The sequence below is a fragment of the Drosophila rhopaloa genome, unplaced genomic scaffold, assembly GCF_018152115.1.
Source record: "Drosophila rhopaloa isolate 14029-0021.01 unplaced genomic scaffold, ASM1815211v1 contig_155, whole genome shotgun sequence".
Classification (NCBI taxonomy): Eukaryota; Metazoa; Arthropoda; class Insecta; order Diptera; family Drosophilidae; genus Drosophila; species Drosophila rhopaloa.
In genome coordinates this window covers 7,936,913-7,963,884 of record NW_025335034.1, presented here as the reverse complement: position 1 = coordinate 7,963,884, position 26,972 = coordinate 7,936,913, and the positions used below count along the sequence as shown (strand labels likewise).

The following is a 26,972-nucleotide window of genomic DNA, read 5'->3' as shown; positions in this document are numbered from 1 at the left end:
TCTACAAACATGTGACCAAAATTATTATATTAATTATTATTATTAACAAAAACATCAATAATTTAAATAGATAACAAGTGCATTTATATAAAATGTAGTATAATTTAATTTTTTAAATATAACTTCATGAAACTTTCTTAGTTTATAGGCTCCCGGTTGGTTTTTGTGTAAACCGAGCCCCATCAGATTCATAAATGAGCGCAAGGCCAAAAAGAGAACGCTTCTGGCATTTGCATGGCCTGTATGTGGGAATAGAGGGAGAAATCAGTAAATTGCACAAGTGCACACACAGAGGGAGATATGCGAAGAGGGAAAATCGAACGATAAGAGCCGAATCGAAAACCAATTTTCCAGCATCGAAAATAAGCCTTGGTCGAAAAGGGGAATATGCAAAAAAAGTGAGCGGGGGACACAAAAAAAGCCAAAAAAGAAATTAAAACGCAGACTTGGCTTTGAAATCAAAAAGTTGTTACGGCCAAAAGACAATCACAAAGTTGACGTTGACTTGGCCTCTCTTCAAATCATTAAACCCCTCGAAGATTACACAATTCTGGCAAATTAATCTATTTATAACGACATTCGAGGCCGGGCATAAAAATAAGCCTATTTACCGAAAAACTTTTTTCGTTTATTTTTATCAGGTCGGGGAAACCTTTTTAAGCCCAGCAAAATGCCTTGAGAGAAACTTTCTCCTTTGACTAGCCTGGCACTGAAATCTTTTTTGATTTTACAGATTCAGCCCGGTTTGCCCGCAAAGATTGCCCGACATCCACAACGAGACGGCGGCCCTGGAGCGAATGCCCAAGGGCAGACTGGAGTATCTGAAGCGATTGCTGCCCTATCTGCAGAATCAATCAGAGGACTGCCTCTATCTAAATATTTATGTGCCCATACAAGGTGAGTGCGGGGTAAAAGGGGCTGCGCCTAACACCAAATAAGTGTGCTATAATTTTTGTTTTTTTTTGGCACCCAGCTAAAACCAAGAAAAATGACATGACCATGCCGGGGGACTGAGTCTTGTTTATTTAGCACTTTGCAAGGCATTTGAATAAATTGGCAGACGGCTGGCTTGGGGTAACTCGCTTCAATTTTTCTTCCCTCCGTTAATCCCCAAGGCCAACGCCGGAAAAGGGTCAGCCATGGTAAAGTTTTAAAATCTCGATATTTTTGGTCTTTTTTTGCACGCGTTCTTCCCCCGTGCTGCACGTAAATGGACAAATGTTTTGGCATTTTTTAAATTCCCAAAAAAAATAAGTTAAGCTGCTGGGATGGTCCAAGGTCCCGAACGCAAAGTGGCCAAATTTATGCCTAAAAGTATGTCTGGTCCTGACTGGAGAAAATCCAAAGCGATTTGCCCCATTTGTCTGCCGTTGATTTGGTTTTTGAGCTCTGAGAGAGTGCCTTGGTATTCAGTAAAACACAACTTGTTAATTATGTTAAGTGCGATTATAAATGTGCACAAGAGCAACAAACAATTCCATATCTAAATTTACTATTCAAAACGACCTAAATATTTATTTATTTCCTTATGGGAAAGAAGAATTTTTTTTTTTAATTGGCCTGTTAAGAAGGTAATATGTATATACTACAATTTACAAAAAACATATTAGGATCACAAAAAAAGAAATACGAATTATCTGATATGGTTTATATTAACTAAAAATTACTATATTTTAAAATTACCTCATGGACAGGAACCAAATGCTAAAATTATATAATTTAAAAATAGAACTAAGTATGTTGGTGTTAATTTAAGTAAAATTGGACACTTATTGATTTTTAGACGAAAATCAAAAAAAGCTAATAATATAGTTTCATATTAAACAAGAAAGGAAAGCTAACTTCGGGCGGAGCCGAAGTTGATATACCCTTGCAGAATACTCTGTAAATTATATTCTCCAAAATTATTCATATGATGCATTCTTAATACTCATAAAAATCCCAACTTCCTAACTTAACAAATATGGCGGCTATAGGATATAGTCGGCCGATCCTTATGACATTTGGTAGGTCGGATTGATTGGCCAAATATAAAACCCATCGAAAATCCCAACATCCTAACTTTACAAACACCAAAGTTATGAGATTTCCGATCAAATGAAATTTGGTACGTCGGATTGATTGGCCAAATATAAATCTCATAGAAAATTCCAGCTTTCTAACTTTACAAACACCAAAGTTATGGCATTTCCGTTCAATCAGTTATATGGCAGCTATAGGATATAGTCGGCCTGTCCCAGCCGTTCCGACATATATAGTATACTGCGTGCACAGGAAAGAAAGGTGTGTGCAAAGTTTCAATTCGATATCTTTAAAACTGAGAGACTAGTTCGCGTAGAAACAGACAGACGGACAGACAGACGGACAGACGGACAGACGGACATGGCTATATCAACTCAGGAGGTGATCCTGATCAATAATATATATACTTTATAGGGTCCGAGATGTCTCCTTCACTGCGTTACACACTTTTGACCAAAATTATAATACCCTCTGCAAGGGTATAAAAACACCATATTATTCAAGTTTGTAAAAGAAGTTCGAAATTTGACTGAAAAATTGTGAAAGGACAATTAATTAAACAATTAAAAATAACATTAATTTGGTCTAAACAGTGACCTGAAAACCCTAATAAAAGATTACCTTTTGCTGAATTTTGAACGGGAGAAGGAATTTTGCTATCTAAATATTCAATACAAATCAACCTTATTCATCGATCCATCCCGATGTCCGCCCGTCTGTTTGGCAGTCAATTAAAGTTGGCCACTAGGAAATGCAACAGCAGCAAACTCAAACGTAGACGCCGCCGCCGTACGTCAGGGTTGTAAATTACATTTTAATTAAAACCCAAAGGAGCGTTGGCCGTGGGGAATCGGGACGTGTAACTCGGGCTTAATGGGAGCCATCAGAGGCAGTCAGTTATCTCAGCCAACTGGGCCAGCTCTGGCAACTGAGCCAACTCTGGGAACTCAAACAGCGCGGCACCTGTCAGCCGAGGAGTCGAAGAAGTGCACTGCGAATCGAAGTAAATTTGATTGTCTATCAGCGCGTAAAGAGCTAAATTTAATATACTGTTCGGCGGCAATGGAGTTTCAGCCGCAGAGTGACTGCCCTTCAGTCTGTCAGCCAGTTCCTCAGCAAGGCAGTCGTCCATCATTCGAGGAGACAGTTGCCTTGATTTCGCCGCTGGCTTTCAATTAACTTTCGGTTCGCCAGGGCGAGTACCTCGTGTATTTGCTCAGCTCGCTTCCTTAACTAAACGAAATTAAGATACATTTTCATGGCTTTTTGACATTTATAACTGCTATGTTATTATAACAGCTTGTTTATGCAGCGTAATTTAACAAAACAATATTTCTTGGCTTGTCTTATTAAATTCGTCGTATATCTGTAAGTGCGTTGAGCTTTGGTTGATCTTGATGGATTTCTTACAACTTTCTTCGCAGTATACCCAAGCTTTCATTTTTTCAGTAAGTACTTACTTGTTATTTTGAATTGGTATTTTTTAGTTAAAAGAAACTCCAACCCAGCTTACTGCTCTACCCTTGTACTCATTCTCGCACTGTCCTTCCAAAACTCGTTGTGCCCTCTATTGAAATACCATTCAACCTCCACAGACTGATTTTTCCATTAGGAGTGTCCAATTAGATGAATTTATGTCGTTATAACAACGGCATTTTTTTGACTAGCTGATAAGAAAAATGTCGCCTTGTCTCAGCATGAAAAATGAACAAAGATAAATACCTACAGAATAAACAAAGATTCGCTCTGGAAAATTTACATTTTACCTGCAATTTGTCTTCGACAGCAGATGGCAGAAAGGTCTCTGCCGATGAAGGCGTGCCAACTTTGCTGAGTTGCAAGAGTTTCCATTTTTTCGCATTTATTTTCTTTGGGAAATTATGACAAATTGTTTGGGCCCTAAACTTGAGACGCGGTCCTAAATTGAATTGGAAACTGTATACGTTCTTCGAGTGCAATGTTCATCTTCAAGGGCAGCTAATTGAACGAGCAATTTGTCGAGGGCAAAGCAAGTAAAAGGGAAAATTAAATGTCTGGTTTTGATAATTGGATAAGCAGACCCTGAAACACAGAAAAACTTTTTGCACACAGCAAAGGCAAGAGAGATAAGGATACATTTACAAGGGAATAACAACCTTAACCAATCCGAGTCCTTGAGCATTTCATAATAAATCGTTCAAAAGGAAGAAAGAAAAGAGAGGAAGAATATGTAAATTTTTGACAGTTTAACTTAATGAGCTGAGGCCCCTTTTTTGCCCTGGGTTTCCCAACTGTCAGAAGAGCACCTTGAAGCATAAATCATTATTTATTTGTGCTGGGTTATGCGAAATATGTTTCAAGATAGGCAAAGAAAAGTGATCCAAGATTGACCTGGGTTGATAGTCGCCTACAATCAGGGATGGATGTGCGTGATAATTTAACTGGTCACGAAAAAACACAATCTCAGAACCAAGCAAGGATACACAAGAAAAAACTTAATTAAAAGCTGCCCAGCTTTTAAAAATTAAAAGGTAAGAAAGGCCAAGAGCATATCTCAGAAATGACTTCGTATTGAAATAATTTTCGAACTACCACAATAATTTATATAGTTTGGTTTTATTTCTTATAATAAATGGTGCCTTCGAAAAAGAAAAATATTGCAAGTTCAAAATAAATAGTCTAAATACCAATTTGATTCAATTATTCCAGCAGTATATCAAAAAAAATTTACGTATTTATTTTGCACATCAAAAATTGACAAAATAATGAAACAGTTTTCTTCTAATTGCCTACGTTAATATTATAAGTATAGTTTGGTTTTTGAGAAAAATCTTGATACTTAATGATGATAACAATTGAATATTGCTTTATGTTTGTCAATCACTGCTCGTGTTATTTCCGCGAATATCTACGAATCAAAGTGTTCTTTTTTAAATGCTGAATGTCAAAAACATATAAGAGATTCTGAAGCTCTTTTTTGTTGCAAACATGGGCCCCACTTAATGTCCGAATCTGTATGAATATGCTGCGTAAAAAGTGAAAAATATTCTTTGTTATCCTTACTCCGCTCAGAAGCTCATTCCCATACTGGCACACACATAAGGACATAAATCTCTTGTGCCTTTTTTGTAGTCTACTTTTTGAGCCCCGTTTACGGGATGGAGGAGCCGGGATTCGGGACTCTGGACTCGGACGGATATGCAGCTAGTTTAATCTACTTGGACATGACAATAAAATTTATATCATCTTGGCTTTGCTCTCTTTTTGGGCTGCTGCTTAGTGAAGTCCCTTCTCGCCTCTGTGGCTTTTATTTGCTCCTCGCCAGCGCCACTGCTTATTGCCTGCGTCCTGCTCTTGGCCTTGCGCTTCATTTTGGCCTTTTTCGCATCTCATCTCATCTCGTCTCATTTTATTTTATTTGCTGCCTTTTTATGGCATTATTGTTGCTGCTGCGTCCGTTGGCGTTTTCTTTTAAGTCCCGGGCTTGTTCTCGCTGAGGAAAAGCGTAGAAGGAAAAAGTATAAAAGTAAAAAAATAAACATACAAATGCCACATTAAGCATGATTTGCCGCTTTTCCAGGCAAAAGTCCATTGGGCTTTTTATTCCCCAAAACCGTGCCCCTCCGGGTTTGAACCCTCATCTGGCTTTGCTCGTTCGTGTGTAGATTTCAAGTTTATCAGCTGTTTGAATGCTGTATGCCGGCCATATTTTGTGCTTAACTGACTTTTGTTTGCCCAATGAGAAATGAACCTCTACCCTCCATCCCTGAAATGTGGAGAAATTAATGTCATAATTTCTAATCTTCAGCATTTCCATGTGATTAACCTCCTCAAGCCTCACTTAATGGCGCGTTATGAGAGGGCTTTCTTGCCCATTGACCAATTGATATATTTATGCCAATGACTTTCTTGACCTTTTATATTAGAAAATATTGGAGCATACGAAACGGATGCATCTATATTTTCCATAAATCTATGACAGCATTGTGCTTGAAATCGTAATGAAATTTTTCTTTTGTGTCTATCTATTCTTTTCGGCTGAATCCAATAAGCCAATTCAGTTTTGGCAAAAGGTTGTTTGATTGCGTGAGCCACAAAATAAACAAATATTTACAAAAACCACTGCTTGCTGGCGAAGTGGATTCTTGAATTCGATATTTGTCAACAATAAGTTTTCGTTTTAAAAATAACTCAATGCGAAACTGTGTGGTACGCCAATTGAAATCGTGTTAATAATAACAGCTGGAATTTATATTTTTATTACAAACTTTAGAACATATTAATCTTCTTTCAATGCTAATTAATTTTAGACTTAGCTTATTTCTGGGTATAAATATACTTATATATTTTTTTTTAATACCCCTTCAAAAAATTGTGTTAGCGCAGATAGTTAAAAGGTGAATACTTCGTCAAAAAGTTAGAAGTTCTTTTGAAAAACTCTGAATAATATGTAGGATATAAATATTGAAACTGAGAACAAAAACATCAACTTAAAGGCAGACGTTGAAAATAATTCTTTCCTCAGTGCACCAATTTCGTTTTGATTATAACCACTCCTGCCTTTATTCCCTAAACCAATCGAGTCGGGGATCCGAACCCATCGAAAATACATTATTAATGAGAGCAGGGGCGTGGCAGGGGCAAAGGAATTGATGTGTGCCCGAGTGCGTGCCGCATTCAACACGCAATCGGGGGCATAAGTCAGACTCAGTAAGTCCCGAAAGCGGAACCGGAAATCGAAACGAGAGCCGGCTGGCGCGTGTTTCTGGTCACACACGGAAATGAAGTTCTTCTTAACTTTTTTCGTATGAATACCGCCAATACAAGAGTTATGTATATGAAGGCCAAAAATAGAGGCAGTGCGCCAATCCCCCACACAGGAGTAGCTGATATAACACAGACAAAAGCAGCCAACGAAAAAACAGCAGAAAAGAAATGAATGGAGGAAAAACAAGTAAACTTTTTACTTTGTCTGCTCCCCTAAACTTTCCACAGCAGTTATTGCAGCTGGATGAGATGGTCATAGGGCGAAACAAGACGGGCAAAAGCCAGAATGAGGTTACTTTGCTCATTTTCTTATACCAGACACAATTGCCAAACGCAACGAGGGAGTAGGAAACGGAAAATTTTGAAATTACATTTATTATTTCCCCCAGACCCTGCGATCCATTTAGTGTCAAGTTTGAAAAGTTTTTCAGCAGCATTTGCATGTCTTAAAGCATTGACTTGATTTGTCAATGCAAAGCAATCGGACTCGTGAAATGTTAATCCTCCATTCAGAGAACTACAATTTTAAGGTTACTGATAAGCAAGACTCAGGAACAGCTTTAAAAACATTGAAAAAACTTTTTCAATAATAATTAAAAGGTCCATTTAAATGCAAACCTAATGGAATTCGACCAGAATTACAAGTGAATTCCATAATTCCCTTCAAGGCTGACGTTCCTAATCTTTTTTTTAATTAACGTTATATTTGCATTTGTAAAACCCTGGAATAAGATTAACCAGAAACGAAAAGCACCCCTGATAACATTTCATATTGTTTAACTGTTTAAAATGTAATGTTTTAATATTTTAAGTTTATAGCATATATCTCATAACTTACTTAGTCCGGTTGCCAAAAATTACTATTTAACCAATTCTCCCGACCCATTATATTTCAATCTCCTTTTAGTATTAAGTAATTGTACTTTCATCTGGTCAGACTGATAACAGTGCTTGAAAGTCCCACAATGATTCCCAACAGGGGAATCCCATCCTGCTACACAAGGACATGCATTAAATCACTCATTTTGCGTAACTCCTTCGTCGAGATAGACAGTAACTTCTCCGATGGGACTTTGTCTGCGTTTGTGTTGCTGATTGTATTTGCTGCTTGCGATTGCAATTTTCTAGGCTTCGCCAACACACAAATATACCAGCTTCTACAGTAACTCTGGAATCACTACCTACAAGTGATGGTGGAAGCCATAAATACCGAGCACAAAAAAAGCGGCTGGCAGAAAAAGGCGTCGGAAACTTTTGTCAACTTTGTGTTATAAACGAAGCGCTTGACTACATATTGACTTTAACTGAAAACGTTTACGTTGATTGTGTATGTGTGCATATTTATGAGTGCTTGCGTGAGTTCATACACTAAAAAAAAAAATTTATCACAGCTGTATTTTAAAAATTAGAAAGTAATGTAATGCATTTCAATGCCTATTAGCATTGCCAACAAATGTAGACAGGAATGCCTTCATCGATTTTGTAAAAAACCAAGCATAATTTTGGTTCTAAAAAAACAAACAAAAAGCTCTTGCTATTCCTTCATCAATTTTGCAAAAAAACAAATCAAATTTTTGGTTTTAAAAAATTAAACAAAACACTTTGCACCTTCAACATCAAAAATTTCAGATATCATATTTTGTGTCAAAAATTACTGTTAGCTCGACTTAATTAAAAAGACTTTTGCCTACAAAACCATTTTCTCTTGCAGTGTGAAATTTTCTAATTTAAATAAATTGCTGTAAATATTTTACGGAGCTGGGGGCATTTAATTTATTTTGCAATTAATTTGTTGCGCACTACGTTTTTTGCTGATCCCTTATCTAAATTGTCATTGTAAATGTTTCTCAACTTCAAATTAATTTCAAGTATATCGTAGTTTTAAGAGAAAAAAACAAAGTACTACTATTTAAAAAACTATATGAAAATTGACTTTTAAACGGCTTGATCTCAACATCTAAAACTTTTGTTAAAGTGTTAAAGAAGTGCAAACATTTTTGAGTGAGCATTTTTATTTTTTAGGGTTTTTTCTTTTGTGCAGATGGGTACTGCATATGTGTTTGTGTTCTTGGTTGGGTGAAAGAGGAGCGCTATCAATAAATCTACAATATGTATGTATGGCAAACTGCTGATGGCCACCATTTGTGTATACGTATGTTTGAAATGTGAGCGTGCGTGTGACATTTCTCCACTTTCCTTCTGTCTTTCACAGTTATGAAACAATGTTGCACGACACTTATGACATTTTTTTATATTTCGGGAATATTATTATACTCTTTTTCATGGCTTTTTTTACACCCGGTCATCTCTGAAGAGAATAGTAAGTTGTATTCGTGCAATAGAAAAAAGGCGTTCCAGTTTTCATAATATACATATTATCAATAAATATGAAATGTCATAAAATATTAAATAAGTTAAGAAATATAACTACAGAAGTTTATCTCATCCAAAAAGTTTTGACGCAATTTACTCAAATTGCTTTTGGCAATAAAGAACATTTTGCAAGACGGCTGTAGTAAGAAATATAAATAATTTTCGGAAAATGAATTTAATTGTTGTCAGTTATTAACTTTTTAATGACTTTCTTCTGATTTTTAAACAAACAAAAATACCTCCTAAGAAAGTCGACGATTACAATGTAAACAATAAATATATGTGCTATTAAGTTTTCTCACGAAAAATATTTTTTTTCTTTGTAAGGTTTTGCATTTGATTTAGTTAAATATTTGTTATTTTTACCTATATAGATGTTTTACATCATATATATATCAAAAGTACATCGAAATTTCTACTCTGGAGTTAAAAATGGCCAAACAATCTTTCAAATTTAATAACTTTGGTACCGTTTGCTGCGTTTTTCGAAAAAGAATACTTTTAATATTTTAAAAATAAGTTTATATAAAATCGGTGTATTGCTTAAAATATATTTCAATCTTCAAAAGTTAAAGAAAAACAATTTAAAATCAGCCTATTTTCCCTCTTTGTAGAGCACTTTAAATTCGATACTGTTAATGCTTTTCCGTTGTTTATATTTATGTTCTCATTTTTTTTTGAATGTTTAAATATTCAATATTGACACGGAAAATTGGGCTTTTAAAGCGTAAACCTTATTTTTAGTCGCACTCAAAAAAGACCAGCCGCCACCCAAAACCACCTTCTGAAAAATGTATTTTTGTGTCATAAACCCTGGTTCACCCACACACACACCACCAAACACAAGCAAGCACACACACTACGACATCCATTGAACACTCGAAGCCGAAGCATAAAATATGCATGAAAAATTTGTCACATCTCGGCGAAATGGTCGAAGGGAGTTCACCTTTTCAATGGCCACTTGACCCTCGAAAGTGAGCTATACATATAGGAGGAACCCAAGGCATTGAATTTAAATTGCGCATTAAATGTGACCAACAGAATTTGACCATTTTAGTATGTGTGGTCAGTTTCCAAGAAATTGATAAGTCAAAGTTCATAATTGGCTACATGCGCCTCCCACCGTTTCTGGGGGCAATTTGGAATACTTTCCAAAAAAGGACATACTTTTCCGGAGTGGGCAAATAATGTGTTAGGGCAAATTGAAATAGAAAATGTGCCAAGCTAAAGCAAACAGGACTGGGAAATGAAACAAAGTCCGTTGAAAGAAGGGCGGAAAGTAACTCTCATTGCATGCACTTGAAGCGTTTCCCCCAAGACGTCACTTCCTTTCCCCCGCCGGATTTTCCTTCCTGATTTTCTTTTTATTTCCTTGTGTTTGGGCACTTAGCGTGCCCTGGTCTAATTACAGGGCGTTATACTGACTGCTATTTTGCATGCTAGCAGTGCATTAGACACATACCCATGAATTAGTAGCGGCATGTTGGCAAACACACAAAAATCGAAGCTGTTGGCCCCAGTCGACCGGATAAATGAACAGTTGACTTTTCCATTTTGCGGTATTGCCTAATATGTGTAACAGAAAAACTTCCTAAGACTTCCTGCCCACTTTGCATTACGAACTGCACGCAAACTAATCCCAGTTTTAGTGCAAACAAAATGGCAATTTAATAGTTTTGCGGGTTATCAAAGGACGAAGTGCCGCTTTTGGAAATACGTGGGTGTCTTGCTGCTTTACAGATTGTAAAGCAATATTTGTAACGTTTGTTTCCAGCCTTTTAACTTCTAATTTGTACTTTCATAATTTAATTCCTGTAAAAGTAATTGACGGCAAATAGCTATTTCTATGTTCTATGGGCCAAAATGTTGTTATGTAAAATTAACTCAAACTTCAAAAGGTCAAGGTTTTTCAATTATCCCAAGTTAATCAACCTAAGTCTTTTGGCCTCGTTAACGTCTGAAAGAATTATCTCCTCAAAAGCATCAGGACTTCCACTTCCAAGAGCTGGCTTTAAATCGACCTAATCGATTGCATAATCAAAATCAGTTGTCAAATCTAATCTAGAGACTTCTCTGATTCCTGGAAGACACGGATTAAATTGCCTAGGAAAATACTCTCCACTGCCGCTCAAACACTCGGAATCACGAAGAGTACGGCAGATATCACACCACACACTGTCATTTATTACCTCCAGTACACTTGACTGCCTAACTGCCAAACGAGCGTATATAATATTTCATTATAAATTACACACGACTTACGTCAATTTGTTTTCGGTGGCCAACAAAAGTGAAGTTCGGCAGGATGGCAGGAGTCTCGTAAGTAAGCCATCGCACACACACTTACGCACAACATATGACGGCTCAGTTTATTAGACAGCAGAGGCGGAAGTGGCCATAATTTACTAACGAAGCCGTAACATAAAATGGCCAAGCAAACAACACACACACGGCTTATACAAAAAGAATGGCAGCCGTAAAAGAAAATTTATCAATCAAAGAGGCCGGGAAGGAGGCGGCGGAAGACACGCTTTCGAATAGTTGTAGCAATAGACATAAATTTGCTACAACAAGGAGACCGAACTACTTGATGGCCATTAATATTTTGACAATTTTTCGCCGTATCTAGCGGATATTGATGATGCCGACGATGGATGGGTTTTTGCGCTTATTTGTTTATAACACATACGTCATGTTAGTTATTGATGAGCTTGCCATGTGCAGGCCATCAATTATGTGCGGACTTTTCCCCCGGCTGGCACAAGGCGAAACTCTAGAGGAGTCGTTAAAAAGCTGCATAAAATGCAAAGAAGAAGGCCCCAGTGTAAATAGGGTGCACATTATGCATACGCCCTGGTGTCCCGGACACAATGTATGACACATTTACGGGGCTGCAACAAATGCAGAAAAGTAAGCGCGCTCGAGGATTGTGCACAAAATGTAACTGGAACGCAATTATGTGGCAGATTTTCCCCCTCCCTTCGATCACCATAAATTGCTGTGGGTCCGGACGCAAAATGAGGAAAAAAACTATTAAGGTGGCGAAGCACTTGCTTCGATTTCAAAACGACTGCCAACCAATTTCTATTCTCCATTTTTTTCCCAGTCCGCAATTTTCTTAAGCAGTTTTACGCCTGAACGCTGACATAATGTTGTTAACCGATAATACGTTGAAATTGAAAAGGGAATGGAAAGGAAAGGAAAAGGTGAGGGCAAAGGAAAAGCGGACCCAGCACAGCAGGAACTGCAGTCGAAGTCAGCGGCAAAGCCACACAAAATCTCTCACGACAAATTGCATATTTCAATTTGCAACAACATTCAGGGCCAGGAGCCACAGCGAGTCTCCCTTCTGGTCCAGATACTTTTCTCTCACCCATCCAGCCCCCTTATCTTCCCGTAGCAGCATCACACTCAGGGAAAATCCTATTTTAGGTTATAATAAAATTTGGTGATTATTAATACGGTGCTCTTGGAAATTACCAATTACTTGTAATAGTTTCGAGACTTTGTAAAAAATAGTGGTATCCGTTACTTTACACATATATAAATTAGAAAGCCAAAGTAAAGGAAGTTTGACAATAATTCTTAACCTTAAATTTAACCTTTGACTCTTAACCATAGTTAGTTTAGTTAAGTTGGTTTTGTTAATTTGGTTTTGTTAATTTGGAAAAAATGAACTTAAAATGTATATAGTATATGTTAAGAAAAAGGCTTAAAAACTCCGTAAATGAATAAGAATTTCAAACGTTTACTGCCTAATAACAAAATCTGAAGATTTAAGAAGAACTAATTTAAACAAACATCTTATTTCACAAGTTCGAGGTTAGTATTTAAAGAAATTCTCCTTGATTAAATAGTTTTATTGTATAATAATCCCCTTTACAAGTTTAACCGTAAACCTTTGCGATTTTACGAGCAATAAACATAGTTTCTTAAATGTTTTTCTCCGTGAAGGACTTCTTCTCTAAGGGCTTTCGTTTTTCGCCCACATTTCTTTTTTAGAAGTCAGGTGTCTGCCGCATATTGGTTTCGTTAAAATGCACTCTAACCTGTGCGCTCGTATGCAAAGCGGCTGGCTGGCTTAAGCAGGAGTTAAGCCTGTGCACGAGTTAAGCGGTAGAATGCATTAAGATTAAGTGGCCCGGTTCTGTTTCTGCCCCAGATCCAGCCTCCCTTGCGATCGGCTCCTCTGGCCTGCAGTGCAATTTATTACGTATACGCAGGGTGCGGGGATGGCTTGCATTAAGTCGGTACATGTGTTTAACTAGCTTGCAAATGGCATCTGGAGCTGGTTAGGGTTACAGGTGCCGAGCTAAAGGCATCGTTAAAGAAACCCGAAAGGGTAATGATTCCCACCAGTAACATTGAGGATGACGATGACATTCCAAAAGAAATTACCATTTACGCTTGGATTTTCCCTTTTTGGCCAGGGCAAATATTCGAAAAAAGTTCGAAGGCATCACACACAATGCGTTTTGAGTGAACGTGTCCGGAGGCATCATAATATTTTACATTTTTATGAAGTGCCAGACGCTGCCACAGGGCCAAGGCAATAAAAATCGTATTTTGTGGGTTATAAAAGTTCAACAACAAGCGAAAAAAGAATATCAAGCAATGTTGGCAGCAACATTTTCCATTTGCATTTGACTCGTTTCGGTTCGTCTTCCCAGCGCTTTTCCTTTATTTTTTCTTTTAATGATTTATCGGCATTTAAGTGTGGCGTGGGCCAAGTGACGCATCGTAAAGTTTTCCACTCTCTGTGTGCGCCTAATTTAATGCAACAATTTTTTCTTCACACTTGCCCGGCGCTGGCTTTCCCAGCATTTTCCCAGAGCATTTTCCGTCGCATTTTCCCTCGCACTCTTCTCATTCATTTCGGGCTTATCAGCGAGGAAGCAAAGGGCATTTGGTGGGTGAGGAGCACGTGTGTGCTTGGGTGTTGTGTACATGAATGTAAATTGAGTTTTGGCGGGCAAAGTACTTTGTAATTTATGGCGTGCAATGTGCGTAAGGAGTCACGTGATAACTTCATACTTCCCGCTCCTACTGACGCATTCATATTTCTTTTATGAGCTTTTATGTTTTTTATTTATGAGTGTTTAGCCGCATTTTGCATGACGAAATCATAATTTCATCTCTCCTTCGCTTGTGACATTTCGCTTTGTTTCCTGCTGTTCCATCTAATCTATTCGCCAAGTGCGTGCAATTTATTAAATGCCGAGAATTTATCCGTTGGGTTTATTAACATTATAGGGGCACAGATTACTCGAGATTAGATGGCTCATTTAGAAGAGAATTTCCTCCAGCTGCCGTTTGGAATTTAAACTTCAACATCTGCAACTTTCCTTGGAAGCATTCGAAAACTTTCCACTCATACATTTTGTGGAAAAGTTGCCGCCCAGAAAACTTTAAGTTTGAATGACTTTTTGCATCTACGAGTACATTTGCCTACTCACTCATGCAATTTGAGACAAACACTAAGTGGAAAATCAAGTTTCTTAGTCTGACCACAGGAACTTTAATTGGTATTTGAACCAATTGACTTTTGCCCAACAATTTTTCGCAAAACATTTCCTGCCTTCCACAGCATAACCAGAAATCCCCATTTATATCTTGTCTGCTAACTAAATTATTCAATTCACTTATCGGATTTTTGCTGGGAAAAAGTTACCAACTTCATGTGTTCCTTTTTCCGAAACCCCAAACATGTTTGTGTTAATCTTCCTACATCACTTAAGCCCCCATAACGCAGCCAACAGTTTAACAAGCTTTTTAAAACTACAGGAGGGACGGAAAAGAACTGAAAAAATATCGAAAATATTTCCAACCAGTTTCATTCATTTGTCGAAGCTGAAAAGTTTTGCAGAATCAAAAACATAAAAAGGGAGGAAAATAAAAACTTAAGCGAAAGTAATAAACTACGAAACCGAAAATGCACTCGCCACCTAAAAGGCTAAAGTCAGGAGGACAGGGCGAAACAGTTTGGGACAGGTTTGGTTCAGGAGTTAAGAGGACCAGCAGCTCGGCCATAAAGTGCAAAATGTCGAAAAAATAATGATAGAAAAGGAAAACTTACGTGACCGTAACTGTGTCACCTGGATAACTCGGGCCCAGCGAAACATTCGCCGGACGGAGAGCTCAATGAACCTTAAATTGAAGACACACGCCCCAGCGATTTTGCAATTTATTAAATCGATAAAAACAAAAAGCCAAAAGTATACAAAAAAAAATAAAGAAAATAAATTGATGGAGATCAGATATTTGTAGAATAAACGTTTTAGGGATTAATCTTAGAAAATAAGATAACTTTAAAAATATAAAAAGTGAATTTAAATACAAATTAAAACTTAACTCTTGTTTTGGGGGAATTTACAGTAAAATGTTAGTTTGTACGTTATTACAATACGGTATTGAAATATTAATATTGAATTTTAAAATTAACGGTTACGGCTATTTTCGTTAAAACAATTTCTAAAATTGGTTAGGCTTACAAAAAAGTCTGTTTGTAAATAAAATAATATCATTTAAATATTTTTTTAACCTGAATTTAAAAGACCATAACATTTAATACAGCGGTTAATATTAAATAAATGATAAAATAAAAACTCTAAAATAATATTACAAATTATGAAATCAAAATATTTTTTTATTAAGATCTCATTCCTGTTAACCACATAAACATTGCTGTAGTGACAATTTTGACTACAATTTGCTTTAAGCAAATAATTTACTTATCCAGCTATATTATTCCTTTTGATCAGAATTGGCTGTACTTGAAAATATACTTGGTAAATAACAAAGGACGACACTAAACTTGAAGCTCAGCGAAATGAAATTTTCTCGCTACAACTACCATAAAGTGAAATGAACTAGATTTTTTTGTAGCATCTTCCTTCGAACACAAGTAGCATTGTTTGGGGAGCAGGAACTGAAAGGGTTTTCTTCAGGGTAAGGGAAAGTCGGGGAACTATGACGACAATGCGGCTGCCAGCAGGCCAAGCTAAATGAGTTGAGGATATTGATTTCACCTAGTTTTTGGTCGCCTGAAGGCTGTTTTCAGACAAAGTTTCTCCTTCTCCGCCTGCTTTTATTTTCCTACTTTTTTTATTGAGTTTGTTTTGGGTGTGAAAGTGTGTGCCATAAAACAAGCAATACAATATTGTGTGAGCACACTAGAAAATGAATTTCAATAGCAGCAACTTTATTATCGACAAATTGCTCTACATACTCGAGTGGTTTGTCAACTAAATTTTTGTTTGCGGGTATTTTACGGCAAATATATGTACAGGAAAATGGGATAGAAAAAACCCTTCGACATATTCAAAAAATACATAATATTGCACTTTATTTATCTAAGACTACTGCACTTGGACTACTCCTGACATGGCAAATAAAAATATGAGACCATGCATGTCCTTTTAGTTCTTAAAATAACTTTTGGAATATTTTAAATTTTAGTAAAGATTACTTTTGAGTTGGTTCTTAAAAGCATTTTCAATAAATTTAATTCAAACAATAAATTGGTAATATACTTCTATATTAAATCAGTTTTAAGCTTGTTATTTTAAACTCCACTAAGACCCATTTTTATACCCGTTACTCGTAGAGTAAAAGGGTATATTGTATTCGTGCAAAAGTATGTAACAGCTAGAAGGAAGCGTTTCCGACCCTATAAAGTATATATATTCTTGATCAGGGTCACTAGCCGAGTCGATATAGCCATGTCCGTCTGTCCGTCTGTCTGTCTGTCTGTCCGTATGAACGCTGAGATCTCGGAAACTATAAAAGCTAGAAGATTGGCATTTTGCATGCAGATTCTAGGAGTTCCTACGCAGCGCAAGTTTGTTTCAAAAAGGTGCCACGCCCCCTTTAACGCCCACAATCGTTTATATAGGATTTTAAAAATTTAAATATTTCGGAAAATTAAAAATGCAGTTTTATTGTGTTTATCAATACCTATCGAAATGTAGAAGAATTTTTCAAATCGGACCATTCGTTAAAAAGTTATGCGTGATCAAAGTTTCTATCTCCATCTCCCTCGCACTCCCTTTACCTGAGTAACGGGTATCTGATAGTCGGGGCACCCGACTATAGCGTTCTCTCTTGTTATACCCTTGCAGAGGGTATTATAATTTCAGTCAAAAGTTTGCAACGCAGTGAAGGAGACATTTCCGACCCTATAAAGTATATATATTCTTGATCAGGATCACCTCCTGAGTTGATATAGCCATGTCCGTCTGTCCGTCCGTCTGTCCGTCCGTCTGTCCGTCTGTCCGTCCGTTTCTACGCAAACTAGTCCCTCAGTTTTAAAGCTATCTGCTTGAAACTTTCCCAAAAGTTGTCTTTCTATTGCAGGTAGTATATAAGTCGGAACGAGCCGGATCGGGCCACTATATCATATAGCTGCCATATAACTGAACGATCGGAAATGCCATAACTTTGGTGTTTTTTAAGTTTGGAAGTTGGGATTTTCTATGGGTCTTATTTTTGGCTAATCAATCCGACCTACCAAATTTCATAAGGATCGGACGACTATATCCTATAGCCGCCATATAACTGATTGATCGGAAATGCAATAGCTTTGGTGTTTGTAAAGTAAGGAAATTGGGATTTTCTATGGGTTTTATTTTTGGCCAATCAATCCGACCTACCAAATTTCATAAGGATCGGCCGACTATATCTTATAGCTGCCATATAACTGAACGATTGGAAATGACATAACTTTGGTGTTTTTAAAGTTGGGAAGTTGGGACTTTTTATGAGTATTAAGAATGCATCATATGAATAATTTTGGAGAATATAATTTATAGAATATTCTGCAAGGGTATATCAACTTCGGCTCCGCCCGAAGTTAGCTTTCCTTTCTTGTTTGTAATATAATGATGATTATAGAGTAAAGCTAAGTATATAAAACATATATATAGGCTAATATTAGAGCTAGTTAGTAAAATAGTATACATTTAAATATTAATTGATAGAAGAATATAAAAACAATCCACATATCAGTATTAAATTATATTCGCACTGAAGGTTTTTAAGAAGGATATGTTAGCTTAAATAATTTATTCAATTTTCCTTTTTTTCCATCTGGCTTATAAATTTAATCCTTTTTTGTCCTTTCCCCAGTCGCCATATTTAGTGTCAATCAGTTTAGTTCCATTTAGTCTCACACTGACAACATTTGGCTAAATGTCGCAAGAAAATGTCTGCTATTAGCTGGCTGAAAAGAGAAAGCACAAATTTTCACACGCCACAAATATGATTAAACTTATGCCAGTCAAAATAACACAGAACTGTTGACACTGCTCAGAAAGACGGCAACTCCCAGCGGCAACTTTCAGACGAGACTGCCTAAAAAGTTGAAATCCAAGTTGTGATTTGCCGGTCGCAAGTAAATGGCTGACTGAATGACAACCAGAGCTCAGCGTGAGCATGTAAATTAAAACATGTTCAACTTATTAACAACCCCGACAGTGGGCCCCGAAAGTCGCATTAGTTTCCCGACAAACACATATTTGTAGACGCGTTCCTACAAAATATTTACATTTGCTGAAATTATGCGGAGCAAACTTTTTGCCAAGCACCCAGCAAAAACTATTGTACAAGTTTTTTACAGCGAGGCAAAAGTGGGCGAGCCCTGCTAAACTATGTCTGTCTGCGATCCGTAGTACACAGAGATAATAGAATACCGAGCTTAAATTTGTATGTATTAACAAATTAACTGCTTAACAAATTTAAGATTAGATAAAAAGGTTTTAAAAAAAATTATTTAACTTTTAAATAATTGTGTACTCTTTAATATTCGTTAAAAAAATCGTTCTTTGCTCAAGAACACGATTTCATTAGTTCAAGGAATAAATGGTAAATTACCATTAATTATTTAAACAAAAACATATATTGGTGTTTATACATATATGATAATGATTTAAAAATTTATTTCAAAATAATAATAAATAAATAATTAACCCATGTTGATAATCACGTACATTTAGTAATCGTTTTATGTTATTTTACACTCTATGATCGAAAAATACTTCTCCGTTTGTTCTCAGTGCATCTGGGTATGTGCTGACTTCTTCTCGGGGGCAGTCATAAAAGTTTAATTCCTTTTTCTCTGGTTGTTGTAAGTAGCATCCCCCGGGGGCTGCAACTTGCAGAAAACGTCGCCATTTTTGTTGAAATGACAACAAAAGTTTTCTGGTCGGGTTTTTGTGCGGGTGGTCGGAAGTTTTGGAGACAAGTTTTAAATGCTGTTTGCATGTTACGTGGCTTTCCCTTCACCTCCCGCTCTGGAAATAACCTTTCTGGCCTCAAATTACTGTAATGACTCAAGGGGGAATTGAATTTTTGCGGCCTGCTTGGAATTTATAGGTGATTACAGCTTAAAAGTTCCCTTAGAACTAATAAAGAAATGTTTGGCAATTATGCCGCCAAATTATCTAAGCTAAACTGCTATGTCCTCAACTGCCAAACTATTTAAATGCCTTAAATGCTTTAATTTCAACTAAAACCTTATTAGCTCTTGAATGCTTTTGACTTGATTTGTTTCGTAAAAGTAAGTTATATAAAAAGGTTCAAACATTTATTAAGTAAATGATTTTTTAATTCCGAAAATACCATGGTATAGTCGAGGTTGGTGCTGCGTTTTCGACATCTGTGTTATGTGTTATGTGTTTCCCCAAATAAGACGCTTGTCGAGATGGAAGCCGAGGTAGGTGCGTTTCATCGCTGACTTAGGGTATCTGCCTACGATTTAAGGTTAGTTGAGGACCCCATTGCCTGCTAATGGTTTAATTATTTGTACACGCCTGTTTGATAGCCACTTCTTAAATACCAATGTTGCTCTAGTTATGAGGTCGTTAGATGCATTACATCTCAATTAAATGACTCTGTTGTACAGATACGATTCAATAAACTTATGAGTGCACACTGGCAATAGCGTTTTGATTTTATGCATAAGGGCATCAAGCCAGATTTAATCGAATAATGGAAAGACATCAAGTAATATTCCCCTACAATACTCCAGATGTTCGAAAGCGATTCTTTTTCTGATGTTATTCAGTGGACTTGCTTTATAGTTCCATATTACTCCCGGATTGCAAAATAATGTGCCGGGACTCTTAGAAATTGTATTATGAGCTTTAAAACGCATTTTTCAAACAGTATGAAATGACTTTGGATCTGTACGACAACGGATCGTGTCGGGCCCTCAATAATATTTTTACAATCTGTTTTTTCCATTTCTTCTCGACATCACAATGAATTTTGTAGGTGTAAGGCGTTCATTTTTATACCCTTGCAGAGGGTATTATAATTTTGGTCAAAAGTGTGCAACGCAGTGAAGGAGACATCTCCGACCATATAAAGTATATATATTCTTGATCAGGATCACCTCCTGAGTTGATATAGCCATGTCCGTCTGTCCGTCTGTCCGTCTGTCTGTCCGTCTGTCTGTTTCTACGCAAACTAGTCTCTCAGTTTTAAAGCTATCGAATTGAAACTTTGCACACACCCTTCTTTCCTTTGCACGCAGTATATAAGTCGGAACGGCCGGGATCGGCCGACTATATCCTATAGCTGCCATATAACTGAACGATCGGAAATGCCATAACTTTGGTGTTTTTAAAGTTAGGAAGTTGGGATTTTCTATGGGTTTTACATTTGGCCAATCAATTTGACGTACCAAATTTTATAAGGATCGGCCGACTATATAGTATAGCTGCCATATAACTGAACGATCGGAAATGCCACAACTTTGGTGTTTGTAAAGTTAGGAAGTTGGGATTTTCTATGTGTTTTGTATTTGGCCAATCAATTTGACGTACCAAATTTTATAAGGATCGGCCGACTATATCCTATAGCTGCCATATAACTGATTGATCGGAAATGCCATAACTTTGGTGTTTTTAAAGTTACGAAGTTGGGATTTTTTATGAGTATTAAGAATGCATCATATGAATAATTTTGGAAAATATAATTTACAGAGTATTCTGCAAGGGTATATCAACTTCGGCTCCGCCCGAAGTTAGCTTTCCTTTCTTGTTGTAGGTAAAGGCGTTCATTTCAGCTGCTGCTGAATGGATTGTGCTGTTTGGTAATAGTTTCTTATGAGCCTCTTCCTTCTTAAAAACTTTGGCGCGTCTGCAAAAGCAAGCTACAAGTCCGTTACAGACCGTTCTCTTCTAAAACAAGCCGTTCGTCTTGCTGATTAGTCCTTAAGATTTGGTTGTTGCCACGATTACATTTTGCAGGGCATTAGCAGGTCATCGATGTCGACCTTTATGTTGAGCTCTGGATTAGTTCAATGTGTGAACTCACATACTTCATGTGTTTAAGCCAGTTAGTTCTGTGCGATGTCAGCCTGTCGGGGTGCTCAATTATTTCAGGACTTTGAAAAAGAGTTATAAACTAAGGCGAGCATCGGATTACTCGATAGGTCCGAAAGGGATTTGGCACTTATTAGAGGTTTTTTGGCACAGCAAAATGTATAAGATCTGGAAGGGCTGCCAGAAGAATCATTGACCAATTTGTTGATTACATTTACGATGGAGTTGTATTGTTTAAAGCCCTCGGACGCCACAAGCCACGATCCCCAGTGCGTATGGTTGGCGTTGTAGTCTCTTAATGCTATAAAATGATCCTCAGGTGAGTTGTAGAAGACCATGAATTGTCCTGCCGATATTGTAAAGCAGATTCACAGCAGCGATAGTAATGTTGCCGTACCCTGAGTGTAATTTTATTGATGTATTGATGTATTTGTTGCAATTAATTTGCGCCTAACATTGGTGCTTCATGCGCTCCCAAACTTAGAGAATTGAGCATAGTTTAAACTACCTTAACTACCCAATGATTATAATGTGTACTTATCATAACTCAACAGAACCCCAATTCAAGAGCTCAAATGATTTAACCGAGTATAACAAAATTCATTGGGTTAGCTCGAAATGTGAGAATTGTGACACCGCTGTGACATGAAGGCGAGAAGATTCACCATAGATATTGACATTGGTTTCCTTTCGCTGACACGTTAACACACATGGACTGGCTCACACCCGGTTTCGGCCAGGTTTCAATAGGTATCTATATATGGTGTGGCTGCCGCTCGATTCTTTGCCCGGGGTCCACACACGTGCCACCAGTCGGTCTTTGTTCGCGCTATTTATAAAAGTCAGTGACACAGTAACTTGCTTTCCTCCTTCGGCCTTTGTATGGCGCCCGTTTCGCCACTTCTTGCAACTCCTGGTAGCAGAACCTCCTCCTCACCAAGCCCAGCCCCCTCGCCTCCTCAACTCTTTTTCCGCTTTGATAAGCAGGTTCTTTTGTTCCAGCGAGCAACTTTCTATGTGGGCGGCAGGCGAGAAACCCGTGCTCATATTGCTTTTGTTATGCTTGTTGTTGTGGCTTTTGTTCGGTGTGGGTGGTGTGTAGTGGGTGGAGGGGGTGGTGCAAATTCGCCTGATGTTGACTAGCTCAGATACATGCGATATGTATCTACCAAAGATGCAGCTGCACAAACTCTGCTTTCCTCCTCGTTTCCTTCTTTTCTAAAGATAAATTTATGTTTGCATTTTGCGAGCGATTTCGTGTTCTTTGCTGCAAAGTGAGTTTAGTTTTGACTTGCAGGTGGCCTTAAAGTAATGTTTTACTTTTTATTATGCAGTACAGGGTTTCATAGTTAAGGCTTTAATAAAGGCATAAAAATATTCGCTGCATAAGAAGTAAAAAGATAGATTATTTTTTTAAAGAAATTCAATTGGCATTGACTTAATTTGCTGACTGAAGAACTTTAAAAACACTTGATTTATTTTATGTTTTAATCTATCTAGGATGATCAATTTTATTAAGTTTTACCAATTCATTTTTTTTATTGTACATAGATTGTGATTAGTGGACGCGGAGCTTCTAAATATTTTTTAAAAATATGCTAGAAATTGTTATCTTAAAGCAATAAGTTACTTTTTTAATATTTAAAATATATGTATCCTGTCTGCAAGACTGAACTTCTGCACCCTAATCCCCCAATGTGCTTCTTCAACAGCTCACACCCATCTTAGGATTACTTCACATACACACGTCAGCAAAAAGGGATCAATTCCGTGCTCCCATTTATTTCATCTTAAGAAAAAGCCTTTCAATACGTAAATATCCTAAGCCCGAAAACGTGTCCGTTCCGATTAGAGTCCACTAGACCTGGAGAGCCTTCGATGACTTTCGGCTTCCGTCACACAAGTCGAACGGGAAAAGAGTTGTTTACGTCTAATTTGGCTATTTTCGAGGCTTAGGACTCATTTGCGCCGGAATCGAGTCAATGGAAGACCTGATTTAATGTCTTGTTTACCTGTTTTCTCAAGCCGTCTTGATTAATGGTTTTGGCTTTTCAGCTGACTCTTTAAAGGCAAGGTCCGCTAATCTATTTCCCTCGTTGTAGGCTTTAATTATTTCTTTAGGAATTCCGCAGGAAAGACATTCAATTGTGCTTTCCCATTATATGTCCCTTACTTCCGTCGTTTCCTCCAATTGAGCAGCTGTCAATAAACATTTTTTTGTTTCGTTACACAGTGAAAAATCTAAGTTTTGTTATATGTATATTCTTGAATTCACACCTGATATTAATTCTATGCTCCTCGTTCTTAATTAGATAAAGTTTACTTATAACCAAGACATTTAGTTCTGTACTTTAACAGTAACAAAAATTTTGTTTCAAGTCTTACGAAATCGTATATTTCTTGAGAAACCGACAGAGGAACTTACCGTTAATCGCTATGAATCGTAAATTTTACTTTCAAACGCACATCTAACGAATTAACAAATAACATCTACTTAATACTGATAATTTGTTTTCTCTGCATTTCACAGTTGGATCGCGTGACTCCTCGGGCAGTGCTTCGTCCTCATCCGCCGGCTCCCCGTCATCCTCGTCATCGGGAAGTGGCGGCTCCGGCTCATCCTCTTCGTCGTCGTCATCCTCCTCGTCGGCTGGAAGTGGGAGTGGCAGTGGAGGTGCTGTCAAGTATCCTGTGCTGGTCTTCGTGCACGGCGAGTCGTATGAGTGGAACAGCGGCAATCCCTACGACGGATCCGTGTTGGCCAGCTATGGACAAATATTGGTGGTAACCATAAATTATCGCCTCGGAGTGCTGGGTAAGTGCTCTGCACAGTCAAATCCTAATGCTAATTGATATGCCGAGTGCATGACCGAAAGTACGAAGGACAGCGGGACGGATATGCGAGGACGAGCGAGGCCAGTGCAATGGCGCGAACGTGCGCCAACCAATCGACCCCCTCGTCCTTCCAGCCAACCTCTTTTCCCATCCAGTTGCAACATCAACTGCACTTCCGGCGCCAACAGCAACAACAACGGCAGCTGTAGCAACTGCAGCAGCTACGAGGCGTACATTTATTCCATAATCTAACTAATTTAGCTAGAGTCTGGCGCAAAATACACCAGCGCACAGTGGATATTAGTATGAAATTAGAAAGACTGGGGAACATTATTAAATTAAATTATAGTTTGCTTTTATATGCAAATAGAAGATAATGAAATAAATAAAGGCAGATCACTATTATAAAAACTTATCTGACAAAATTTCGCCATCTTTCATTTAATTTAAATGATTAAATTAACCGATTACCTATTGACAAATTAGTTTTCTCTAAATACTTAAATTAATGTTGACTTATAGCAAGGAAAAAATAAATTTTTTTTGATTTCGAAAGAAATTAATTAATATTACATTTTATTTGGTATTAGTAAACATTTACTGGGTTGAAGTGGTAGTTCAGACCACTGTGCACTGCCCAAAACTCAGTGTAAATTCAAATGCACAGGCAAAATTAGTGTGACCTCATTGCCGCCAGCCACCATTTCTTTCTGCCCCTTTCCCCAAACAACCCGACCCCTTCCCTCCGCCGCTGCCGACGCCTCTGTTGTTGCAGAGGAAACGGAAGTGCTGACATCATGATTTGCACGCGTGACTTTGCACATTTTTGCGGAAAAAAAGAGTGGCGTTTGACATTTTAAATAGGCAAAGCGACCGACTGGCTGACTGGCTGACTGGCTGACTGCACGAGTACGCGGCGAATCGATTAAATTTCCATTCGCGAGCCAATCAGGCGCGCAAGGAAAACTGCTGATTAAGTGCGGGAAAACCCGGCCACTATTTGCCCATTTGCAGGCTTTCTGAATGCCAACACGGACCGCTACTCGAAGCTGCCGGCCAATTACGGCCTGATGGACATCATTGCGGCGCTGCACTGGCTCAAGGAGAACATCGCGTCCTTCGGCGGGGATCCCAACAGCATCACCCTCGCAGGACACGGCACGGGAGCGGCCTGCGTCCACTTCCTCATCTCGTCAATGGCCGTGCCGGAGGGTGAGTACGTCCTCATGGTCCTGGACAACCTGGACTGGGCAAACTGGTCATGCGGGGAGGTGATGGTGGAGCCCCTCATATCCACTTGCCACACGGAAAGCAAAATAATATTATTGAAATCATAAAAGTGGTTTTTACACTTTTTCACCTCGTAAACACTACAGCAAGAACATGGTTTACTTTACCTATTTTTAACTCTTTAGCTTTTTGTTTTCAATCCCTTGTCTCACTGTTATGATTAAGACCCAACGACTACATACAATTGTGAAACTTGATTTAAATCAAATACATATTTTGATTTGTAGATTCCCAGTTAATGAGCAGCGTGTTATTCATTCGATTTTCCCCCTTGTCCTTTCATCCCAAGGCCTGCTCTTCAACCGAGCCATCCTGATGTCCGGCTCGGGCCTGGCGCCCTGGTCGCTGGTCAGCAACCCGGCCAAGTACGCGGCCATCGTGGCCCACCACGTCAACTGCGCCTCCGACCTCCCGCACGCCCACCTCATGAAGTGCCTGCGCGAGAAGACCCTGGACCAGCTGCTCAGCGTGCCCATCCGCCCGCCGGAGTTCGGCTTCGCCTTCGGACCCAGCATCGACGGGGTGGTCATCGACGGCGGGGACTACGTGCCGCCCGCCCCCGGCTCCCCGGCGGCCCAGGCCCAGGCCCAGGCGTCGACGGCCGCCGGGAACGGACTGGGCGGCGAGGCGGGAATCGCGGCTGCCGGCGGGTGGGGAACGCCCGGTCAGCTCGAGAATATCGGTAGGTTATGGAGTGCCCTAATGACTGACTTTCCCACGGCTGTAGCAACAGGGGCGCAAGTCTATTTCAAAAATGTTCGCAGTTTCAGTGAATATTTTAAGGTCCTTCCTTAGTATTTAACGCATATATCAGAAGGATAGAAACAGTGTTTTTTTCGTACATTTTTTGGGGCTTAAGTACAGTTACTGCAGACGGTGAGCGTAAGTTTTTTTTTCAACACCCTATTGGCCATATATCTTTTCAGATTGCTCATTGTAATAGCGCATTATAATGGTTAAATAATTAGTAGTTAATTAGATAAAATATGTTTTCCAGGGGTTAATTAATTAAATTAAAAATTATTTAAGTGCATCTGGACGCTTTTTCGTTTACTCGCAAATTACTCTCATTTTCTTTGCATAATTAAAATAAATTAAAAAGCAGTGGATTTTTTCGCTTCTCCATTTTTCTCTTCAACACGATTCCTTCGGTTCCTGTTGATGGTGATGATGTTCTTGATGATGATGAAAATGAAAATGATGTTTCCTCACACATATGCCTGCACGAATGAACAACAACACTTTCGCTTACCCAACTCGCGGCGGACTTTTTAATTAATGCAGTATTAATGAGAAAAACTGCCATTAACAAGTTGTCAAGGTAAGTTGGGTTAGGCCGGAAAATGCTTAATTATTTTTACCTTAACTTATACCCCT

General features: G+C 38.2%; 1 protein-coding gene across 1 annotated transcript in view; it reads left to right on the top strand.

Moving 5' to 3' along the window:
- The window catches only part of LOC108050656 (neuroligin-3), a 95,383-nt gene that overhangs the window by 56,419 nt on the left and 11,992 nt on the right, over positions 1-26,972 (top strand). Inside the window, 5 exon segments of the mRNA XM_044457400.1 lie at positions 734-897; positions 24,001-24,285; positions 25,320-25,517; positions 25,885-26,277; positions 26,880-26,916. Coding sequence (XP_044313335.1) covers positions 734-897; positions 24,001-24,285; positions 25,320-25,517; positions 25,885-26,277; positions 26,880-26,916 — 1,077 coding nt within the window.